At 38.9% G+C, this 11,137-nt stretch overlaps 1 protein-coding gene across 3 annotated transcripts in view; it reads right to left on the bottom strand.

The window, feature by feature from the left end:
• SPIRE1 (spire type actin nucleation factor 1) overlaps positions 1–11,137 on the bottom strand; it is a 179,179-nt gene that overhangs the window by 17,752 nt on the left and 150,290 nt on the right. For all 3 annotated transcript variants that reach the window (XR_003045515.1, XM_015587251.2, XM_006909219.3), the window contains exon 9: positions 9,001–9,091. Coding sequence is in view for 2 of the 3 variants with exons in the window: in XM_015587251.2 (XP_015442737.1) it covers positions 9,001–9,091 (91 nt within the window). In the remaining variant the exon portion in view is untranslated. The remainder of the gene's footprint in view (positions 1–9,000; positions 9,092–11,137) is intronic.

Below are 11,137 nucleotides of genomic sequence, written 5' to 3'. Positions count from 1 at the left end.
AATGTGTCCATTTCTTCCAGATTGTCCAATTTGTTGGCATATAATTGCTCATAGTATTTTCTTATGATCCTTTGTATTTCTGTGGAGTCAGTTGTAACTTCCCTTTCATTTCTGATTTTATTTATTTGAGTCCTCTCTCTTTTTTCTTTGACGAGTCTGGTTAAGGGTCTGTCAATTTTGTTTATTCTTTCAAAGAACCTGCTCTTGGTTTCATTAATCTTTTGTATTGTTTTTCTAGACTCTATTTCATTTATTTACGCTCTGATCTTTATTATTTCCTTCCTTCTGTTCACTTTGGGCTTTTTTTCTCTTCTTTATCTAGTTCTTTTAAGTGTAAGGTCAGATTGTTTCTTTGAGCTTTTTCTTGTTTCTTGAGGTAGGCCTGTATTGCTATGAAGACTGCTTTTGCTGTGTCCCATAGGTTTTGAGTCATTGTGTTTTCATTTTTATTTGTCTCTAAGTATCTTCTGATTTCTTTCTTGATCTCATTGATAACCCATTCACTGTTTATAGCATGTTATTTAGCCTCCATGTGTTAGTGTATTTTCTAGTATTAGAGTATTTGTGGTTGTAGAGTCTTGTTTTTCATAACTTTGAAAATTTCTTGCCAGTCCCTTCTGAACTGCAAAATTTTTATTGAAAAATCAGCAGATGTTCTTATGGGAGTACCGTTATAAGTAACTAAGTTGACTTTCTCTTGCTGCTTTTAAGATTCTTTGTCTTTGACCTTTGGCATTTTAATTATGATGCGTCTTGGTGTGGGTCTGTTTGAATTTTTCTTGTTTGGGACTCTGAGTTTCTTGATCTTATATATCTAATTCCTTTGCCAGGTTAGGGAAGTTTTCTGTCATTATTTCTTCAAATAAATTCTCAATTCTTTGCTTTCTCTCTTCTCCTTTGGGTACTCCTATGATGAGGATATGTTACACTTCATGTTGTCCCAGAGGTCTCTTAAACTATCCTCATTTAAAATTTTTTTTTTCTTTTTGTTGTATTCTACCTTGTTTTCCAGTTTGCTGATTTGATCTTCTGCTTCGTCCAATCTACTGTTAAATTCTTCTAGTGTATTCTTCATTTCAGTTATTGTATTCTTCATCTTTGTCTGGTTCTTTTTAATAGTTTCTATGTCCTTTTTTTATGCTTATTATCTCTCTGTCGAGGTTCTCATTGTGCTCATCCATTCTTCCCCTAAGTTCACTGAGCACCCTTATAACCATTATTTTGAACTCTATCTCTGGTAGGTTGCTTGTCTCCATTTCATTTAGCTTATTTTCTGGAGTTTTCTCCTGTTGTTTCATTTACAGCATGTTTCTGTTTTCTCAATTTATTAGCCTCCCTGTGTTCATTTCTACCTGTCAAGAATATTTGTTTCATCTCTCAGCCTTGGCTAGATGGCCTAATGTGGAAGGCGTCTTGTGTGGCCCAGTGGCACACTCTCCTTGATTTCCTATGCTGGGGGCTCTGGTCATGATCTTTGTGTGGGTTGTGTATGATCTTCTGTTGTCGCCAAGCCTTGTTGTTAGTACATCAGTGGATAGGATTAACGCTCAGGCTAATTGTGGAAGTTGGCTGCGCCCACAGGGTAAGAGCTGCTGTGTCAGGGTTGACCCTACGGAGTGAGATTTGCTCTAGCAGGCTTGTGTACTTGTTGCAACCACCCTTTGTGCATACTGCTTATGGGGCTAGTCAGGAGTTGCTCTGTTGTGGGCTGGTGCCAGCCTCCGGTTGAGTTGGTTTTGTGGTCCCTTGTGAGGGACTCCCCAGTAGGCCAAGGTCAGCCACTGCTTTTGATTGCTCAGGGCTACCTGGTGGGAACTACAAAGAGATTCACAGATGGCTGTTGCCTATGCTGTTGCCTGGTAAGTGAAAGAGACAATGCTATAGGCAGCGGTCCAGTTATCCTGTCTCTGACCTAGGGCAGTTTAGCAGAGAGCCCAGTGCTCCTCCAGGTCTGACACTGCCTATCAGTTGCTCTTAGTCTCTAAAATTGGAAGAGCCTCTGGGTGATATCTGTGTTGGGTGGTACAGGGACCCCGGGAGTCTCTTGGGTCTATTTAGTAAATTTCCCCTGCTACTGCAATGCCAGTTTACATGCCAGCGCTGTCTCTGTGGCTCCCTGTACAAGTTTCCAATCATAGCAAGGTCAGTTGCTGTGCACCTCGAGCCTAAATGCGCCACCCCAGGGCAGGGGCAGCTGTCTATCAATGTGCAGCGGGCACTTTATGTATTGGATGGGGCAGGAATTCAGAGAGTCAAGGGCGGTCAGGCCAATAGCCTCAGTTTTCTACAATTTCTGTGTCTGTACATTCCTGCAGTAGTCACAGATCACAGTGAGACCAGCTGCTGTCTGTGGCGGTCCCACAGACCCCTGTGCTCCCCAGATGCAATACTGCAACTTTTGCAGGCAGCAGGGGTCTGTCTGCAACTGATTTCTGTGCAGTGAGGACCCTGTGCTGGCTAAAGTTTGTTGCCTGTGTGGAATGGGAGATAAGGTGTGTGGGGGGGGCAGTGCGGGGCAGGGCAGTGAAGGTTCACTGTCAATGGGCCACCTGGGGCAATTTGTGGGTAGGGTGGGGTGAGGTCTCAGGGAGACAAGGGCAGTCAGATCAATACATACTCGTCTTGCTGTAACTTGCTGCAACTTCGGTAACCATTGTTCCTGCAGAAGTCCCCGATCACATCAAGACCAGCTGTTGTCTGGGACTGGCCCACAGATCCCCAAGATCCACCCAAGTTCATGTTGGCAGCAGTGATCTGCCTGAAACTATCTAGGAAATGCGAGCTTACAGTTGTGAATGCTTGGCCCTGAATTGGTGCGGGGCGTGGCAGCCAACCAGCAACAAAAGCTCTGAGAAATCTGCAGGTTGGGTTGGACTGGCTGACTTCTTCAGGCCAGAGCTTCCTAATGGCTCTGTGGGTAGGGTCTGCATAGCCAAGCAGGCATGGTCTGTAGATTGCCTGAAATGGGGCCAGACTAAGGCACAATGGTGGCTTCCCTTCCAGCCCTTGTTCTGGAGCCAGGAAATGCAGACTTTCTCAGTATGAATCTTGCATGAGCCTCTGACCCACCACCAGTGTCCTGGGTGGGTGTCCCCAGGTGAGAGAGCCTGTGTATGGGTCCTTCAAAGGGGCATCTAGGGTTTCAGTCTCCTTCTGTCTCACCAGATGGCCGGAATCCCCTCTAGTTTTTACAGCTATTGGAATCTGCTCTTCCTTGGGCTAGGATCCTGGGATGGGGAGCCTCCAAATGAGGCAAAGACCCGTCCTCTCCTTCAGTGGAGCCCTTGCAGCCTTGCTTTCCCTTCTGGTGATCCTCCACCACCCGCAGGTATGGGTCCAGCCTGATTTGAGACTTTGCCTTCCCACTGGCTTCGATGTGGCTCCTTCTTTCTATTATCAGATGTAGGTGTTACCATCAGCTGGACTTCAGGATTCTCCGAGATGATTATTTTATCATTTGGTTGTAATTTCAATGCGGACATGGGAGGAGGCGAACCCTGCTTTTACCTAATCCACCATCTTCCAAGAGGATCCTATTTTTACATTTTTGAAGAATCACCATACTGTTTTCTATAGCACGTGTACCATTTTATATTCCCACCAACAGTGTGCTAGAGTTACAACCTTCCCACATTTTTGCCAACACTTGTTTTTTTTTAATATACAGTAGCCATTCTAATGGTTTGAGGTAATATCTCATTGTAGTTTTTATTTGTATTTCTCTAATAATTAGTGATATTGAGAATCTTTTCATGTGTTTGTTCACCATTTGTACATTTTTGGAGAACTGTCTGAGTTTTTGCCCATTTCTGAATTGAGTTGTTTTTTTATTGTTAAGTTTTAGGAGTTCTCTATATAGTCTGGAGATTAATCCCTTATCAGATATATGATTTGCAAATATTTTTTCCCATTCTGCAGGTTGCCTATTTACTCTGTTGATAGTGTCTTTTGTTGCATAAAAGTTTTAATTTCATGAATTCCATTTGTCTATTTTTTCTTTTGTGTTTGTACCTTTGATGTCATATCCAAGAAATCACTGCCAAATCCATTGTCCTAAGGCTTTTGTCCTATGTTTTCTTCTGAAAGTTTTATTATTTTAGGTCTTACATTTAGGTCCTTGATCTATTTTGAGTTAATTTTTGTATATGGTATTAGGTCAGGGTCTAACTTCATTCTATTGCATGTAGATATCTAGTTTTCCCAGTGCCCTTTTTTTTTTTTTTCCCCTCTTTAATTCCTTCCCCCCACCCCCCGCACTTCCACCCCTGACCTATGGATGTTGCCATTTCCCCTTAAGAACCGGATCTCTGAAGGCGGGGTATATCCTCTCACATACTCGCGCACTTGGGGGGCCTGTTGCACCTGGGGTATGGTCCATGGCTCCACGTGGGGCGTGAACCAAGGACCTTCTGCATGTAAAGCAGACGTGCTAACCACTAAACTATGGAGCCACGCCAACCCATTCTTGAAAAGATTGTCCTTCCCCTATTTAATGATGTTTGCACACTTGTCAATCACTTGATCATATATGTGAGGGTTTATTCTGGGCTCTCTATTTCATCCCATTGGTCTATATGTCTCTCTTTATGCAAACACCACATTGTTTTGATTATGTAGCTTTGTAGTGAGTCTTGAAATCAGGAAATGTGAGTCCTATGGTTTTGTTCTTCCTTTTCAAGACTGTTTTGGCTATTTGGAGTCCCTTGAGATTCCATATGAATTTTACGATTTTTTTTTCTATTTCTGCAAAAAATGTCATTGACATTTTGATAGGGATTGCACTGAATCTGAAGATTGCTTTGGGTAGTATTGACATTTTAACAATATTAACACTTCCAATCTCTGAACATGAAATATATTTCCATTTATTTATGTCTTCTTTAATTTCTTTCAGCAATTTTATATAGTTTTTAATGAAAAAAGTTTTTTGCTTCCTTGGTTAAACCTAAGTATTTTATTATTTTATTATTAATTTCCAGTATACAGTACATTGGTTAGATTATTAATTTCAAGTATACAGTACTCACTACAAAGCTATGTATAGTACAGTACATAGCTTATAAAACAATCCCCCTAATTGCTCTTTCTCTCCTCTGGCTCTCCACCTAGCCATTACATTAATGCTAACTGCATTCCCTATGCCATGCTCCACATCTCCATGACAATCTATCAACTACTAATTTGTGCTTCTTTAACCCTTCACCCCTTTATCCCACCCCCTAACCCCCTCCCTTCTGGCTGTCACCAGATTATCCTCTATATTTGTGAGTCTGTTTTTGATTAGTTTGTTCTTTTTGTTCCTTAGATTCCACATATAAGTGAAATCATATGGTATTTACCTTTCTCTGTCTGACTTATTTCAGTCAGCATGATACCCTCTAGGTCCATCCATGTGGAAGATACTTGTATGCTGTCTTTTAAAATTTACAGAGACTTAATTTGTGGCCTGATATACCATCTATCTTGGAAAATGTTCCATGTGCACTTGAGAAGAATGTGTATTTTGTTGTTGGGTACAATGTTCTGTAAATGTCTGTTATGTCTAGTTGGTTTATTGTGTTAAGTCCTCTATTTTCTTATCTTCTGTCTGGTTGTTCTATACATTATTGAGTGGGGTACTGAAGTCTCCAAACATTATTATAGAACTGTGTATTTCTCCTTCCAATTCTGTCATTTTTTGCTTCATATATTTTGATGGTTTATCAGTAGGTGTGTAAATTATATTTTGCTGTATCGAATCTTTTATTAATATACAATGTCCTTTGTCTTTTATACCCTCTTTTGGTTTAAAGTCTGTTTTGTCTGATTTTAGTGTAGCCATTCCAGCTCTCTTTTGGTTACTATTTGCATGGAATATCTTTTTCTATCCTTTCACTTTCAATCTGTTTGTGTCTTTGAATCCCTGCTCTTGTAGATAGCATATAGTTGGATCATATGTTTTATCCATTATATAATCTCTGTCTTTTGATTAAAGGGTTTAATCAATTTATATTTCTAGTAATTACTGATGAGTCATTGTGCTATTTGTTTTCTATATGCCTTATAGCCTTTTGTCCTTCCTGCATCCATTTCCTGCATTACTGTCTTCTTTTGTATTGATTTTTTGTAGTGAAATGTTTAAATTCTTTTCTCATTTCCTTTTGTGTATATTCTATAGCTATTTTCTTTGTTGTCACCATGGACATTGTATTTAACATCCTAAAGTTATAACATTCTAATTTGGATTTATACCAGTTTAACTTCAAAAACACAAAATCTCTGCTCTATACAGCTCTATTTTTTGTTGTTATACATCATCATTTTTGGTTGTTACTGTCACAAAATTACATATTTATAAATTGTCTGCCCCATAACATAGACAAATAATTTTTTAAAATGCATTAGTCTCTCAATTTATGTAGAAAACAAGATTTGGAGTTATAAACCAAAGTTATAGTAATATTAGCTTTTACACTAATCATTGTTTTTTCTTTAAATGTATTAGTCTCTTAAATCAGCAGTCCCCAACCTTTTCGGCACCAAGGACTGCTGCTCCTATGAGAATCTAATGCTTAAGGATCTGAGGTGGAACTGAAGCAGTGATGCTATATTTGGTGAATGGCTGCTAACACAGATGAAGCTTTGTTCCCTTGCTCACCTCCTGCTGTGCAGCCCGATTCCATGTACTGGTCCATGGCCTGGGGCTTGGCGACCCCTGTTAAATCGTGTAGAAAACAAAAAGTGCTATACAAAGCACTGTTCCAATAATATTAGCTTTTATAACTGCACTGTATTTACCTTTACTGAGATCTTTCTTTCTCTATATGGCTTCAAGTTACTCTCTAGTGTCCTTTCATTTCACCCTGCAGGACTCCATTGAGCACTTCTTGCAGAGAAAGTCTAGTGGTTCTGAACTCTCAGATATTGCTTATCTGGGAATGTCTTGATTTCTCCATCACCTCTGAAGGACGGTTTTGCTAGATATAGGATTCTTGGTTGATGTTTTTTTTCTTTTAAACTTTGAATATATTGGCCCACTTTCTTCTGGACTCCAAAGTTTCTGATGAAAAATCTGCTAAAAATCTTATTGAGGATCCTCCATGTGATGATTCACTTCGTTCTTGCTGCTTTCAAGATGCTTCGTCTCTGGCTTTTGAAAGTTTGATCATAATGTGCCTTGGTGTGGGTTGCTTTGAGTTCATCTTAGTTGAGTTTCTCGAATATTTATAGTTATGCCTTTCATCAATTTGGGAAGTTTCAGCCATTATTACCACATATATTCTTTGCACTCCTTTCTCTTCTCTAGGGACTCCCATACTGCATATGCTGGTCAACTTGATGGTGTCCCACAGGTCCCTTAGTCTCTGGTTTTAAATTGTTTTACCTTCTGCTCCTCAGACTCAATAATTGCCATTGTCCTATCTTCGAGTTTGTTGATTCTTTCTTCTCCCTGCTCAAATTTGTATTTGAATCCCTCTGGTGAATTTTTCATTTCAATTATTGTACTTTTCAGCTCCAGAATTTCTTTCTGGCTTCTTTTTAGGATTTCTATTCCTTATTGGTATTTCCATTTTGTTCACACATTGTTTTCTTGAATTTCTCCACATCTTTTATTTCTTTGAGTATCTTTAAAACAGTTGTTTTAAAGTCTTTGTCTCGTATATCTGCTATTAGGTCTTTTTTTATGGGCCAGTTTCTGTTGATTTTTTTTTTTTCCCTCTGAATGGATCAATACTTTACTGTTTCTATATATGTCATGTGATTTTTTTTTGTTGAACACTGGACATTTGAATCTAATAATGTGGTAACTCTGGAAATGAGAGTCTCCTTCCTCTCCAGCATTTGCTGTTTTTTTGTTATTGTTTTTGTTTATTATTTTGCTGTTGTAGGATGTCTCTGTGCTGAGGATCAGCCTGAAGTGTAAACTTAAGATCTTTTCAGGTCTCTTATGAGCCATTCCCTGGGCATGCTTAGTCACTCTCTAATTTTCCCTGCATATGCAGTTGCTTTTTAATGTCCTAATCTATAATGTCTGGTTTCACAAAGGAGAAAAAGAAAAAAAATGAAAGGGATAGGGTACCAGACCTTTAAATTCCTTAGAAGACACTTGAGCTAGAGTAAGAGTAGGGTTTAGCAAAAATGCAATGGCTGCCCACCTCCTTGCACCTCTGGAATCAGAAACAGCAATCAGAGCAGAGATTCCCAGTATTTGGCGGACAAGGTCTTTTTTGCCCAGCCTGGCTCCTGCAAGCTGTGTATAAGCTGCTCCAGGAACAGTACACAACTGTCTGCCATGTGGCTGGGGGTGGGGGATAAAGAGTTGCTTCTATGCTAAGAGCTGGCTAAAATTAACTGCAATTTACCATCCAAGTTTTCTTTGGAAGTTATAAGCATTCGACGGACTCCAGAGTTCCAAAATAGTTATATCAGATAGATTCTGCTAGTGCCATTGTTATCTAGGTGGGACGAAAGATTCCTGATACTTCCTAGTCTACCATCTTCCCAGAATCCTCTACCTTAATACATAATTTTTAATCCTTTATAATGATCTTATAAATTAAAAAGAACACTAAAAGCATTTAGAAATCACTTAACTTTTATTCTGAAGTTATAAAGTATTTTTACTATCTACATATGTATGTGGGTATGCATATATGCATACCTGTGTGTGGAGGTGATAACAAGTGAGATTATTTTAGGATTCAGGCTTAAATTCAAAGAAGGAGGAACTAACCTAAAGAAAACCTCACACAGACAATTGACTTATTCCATATAACTATTATCTGTAAACCCAGAGCTGACTGATCTAAGTTAAGAACCTGAGGCCCAGTTATCAGTTTAGCCTTACCTCATGATCTCACACTAGGAATATAACTGAACATTTCTATTCCTGACTAGTGAAATTCCAGGCTTAATTCTTTCTACCCCAAATGATCACAAGGCACTTTGGGATTCCCTATTTCAGTACAAGTGTGTTTTTTAAGGTATCTGATGCTAGTTCTTTTTGCCATAAATACTCACTCTTCCTCATGGACACAGCCTCCAGTAAGGGGTCTTCAAGGAAGGAGGGAGACATACTGCTGCTGCTGGCTGACTTGTGCAGAGTCTCTTCCTGAGAAAAATATGGGCAGAGAAATAGATTCCTTATACAAATTAATAATATTTTACTGTTAGTGCTCTTCTGCTAATTAATAACATTTTGCTATTAAATATTTATTTTACCATGAGGCATCAAATTATAATGTCAAAAATTCTAGACAAGCAGAAGACAAACTAGAAGGGATTTAAAATTAGATATATGTCTGGATTTGTGTCCTGGCTTTGAACTTATTAAAGTGATGTGACATTGAGCAAGTTTCTTAGTTTCATCATCTGTAAAAGATGGGTATATAATACCATCTTTCCACAAGTTTATTGGAAGGATTATATGAGAAAATGCATTCAAAATGCTTAACACATTAGCTGGCATATAATAAATAGTGGTTAATATTATTATTAGGGGAATATTTAACACATTTATAACAGACTGGGAACGCCATGAGGGTAGATCCCACGTCTTGTTCATTGTTACCTAGTACCAAACCCAACACTAAGTATGTAATGAATATCTTTTGAATGAGTGGATGAAAATAAACATTTCATGAAATACCATGTGAATCTAGAAAAGTAGCTACATTATGCCAAATAAAATTTAAATTCCTATCACCAATGAGAAGAGATCTTAATTTGTTTTAGGCTATACCAAAATGAAGTACAATATTTATTCATGAAAAATTTACTACCTACTCTATGATAGGGACTATATATTAAATAAGAAGACAACTTATTTCCAAGATATCTATAGAAAACTAAATATTTTTAAATATAGAATAAAATTAGGTTAATATATTAATCTATGACTATGTAAGACAAAGAGTGAAAATTCTCTCTGACCTGCTTGGTGAAGGTGACTGAAAGAATTAGCCATTCATTACAAACTGACCTCACCTAAAACCTACTGTTGAAAGCATTCGAATAAGCTACAATTCAAAGGATCTGGCCAAAGAACAGAAGAAGAAAAAAGGCTGTGTAAACCAACCATACGGTTCCGACAAATAAGGTCTGAACAGTGCCCTCCACACTCTTGATAGTTACCATGAAGAACAAATCAAACAATGTAAGCAAAGTCTCAACCCCAGATACCGTACAGGTCACACAAGTTTCTAGAAAAGCTAGCAAGCAATTAGAATGACCTCCTTCTGCTTATGGAAGGTCAAAAGGAAATAAAAACCAAGAATATCTCTTAAGAAAAGAAAAAAGGAGTCATACACAGCACTTTCCAAATAATTATGAGGTGGGTGCTACTCTGATATAAGCAGCAGAAACATTCCCCTATCTCAGATACTTTAGCCCACCTTCCCTAGAAATATTTTTTAAAGCCTAATTTTACAGAACTCTGAGACTTGTCCACATCTGTCACCCCATTCTTTTTTACTCATATGAATTACTCCCATTGTGAACAACCAAGAGCCTGTCATGGGGCAGGTGAGGCAAATGCAAGTCAGTCTGTAGGAGATAGAAAAGTTGTAGGGACAGTGGCATGATACAGGACCTTTCAGAAGCTGTTGATGGTCCTCTGTCTCTGCATGCCCATCTCAGGCAGCTGCATTCAATTTTTTGACTACTTGAAAACTAATTTTCACCAGGATTAGTTCCTGCCTTGAAGGAATCACAAACACACCCAGAAGGGGAACCAGGAGTCTTTTAGAGGTCAGATCTCCTGAGTGAGAGAATGTGTGTGTGTGGATTCCTGCTTGCTGCTTGCCCTGTTACATCTATTTCCATTGACTAAATACTTTTTGCCTGCCTGAGGGATTCTGAAGGGGCTCTGAAATCTCTGGATCAATTTTTTCTACTGCCTAGCCTGGTTTTCAAAATTTGCTTGTGTATTGTCTTATCTGTTACTAGTCTCTGACACTCACTAAGTTAAACCTTTTCTGGTTCTACGTCCTGACCAGTGACTCTTAACCAGATCCTGGCTATAATGAGGTCACTTTCAGAACTGGCACTGCTCCACTGCTGCTTTGTTCCAAGGGTGGTAATATCACTAAAGGCTGTCAGAATCGTCTCAGAGGCCAGTCTGGGCACCTAACAGGAATGAAAATCTTCCTTTTCCTGG

This window comes from Pteropus alecto, unplaced genomic scaffold (genome assembly GCF_000325575.1).
Source record: "Pteropus alecto unplaced genomic scaffold, ASM32557v1 scaffold233, whole genome shotgun sequence".
NCBI classification, from domain to species: Eukaryota; Metazoa; Chordata; class Mammalia; order Chiroptera; family Pteropodidae; genus Pteropus; species Pteropus alecto.
Note: the sequence above shows the minus strand (reverse complement) of the source record. Positions and strands in the feature narration are given on the sequence as shown.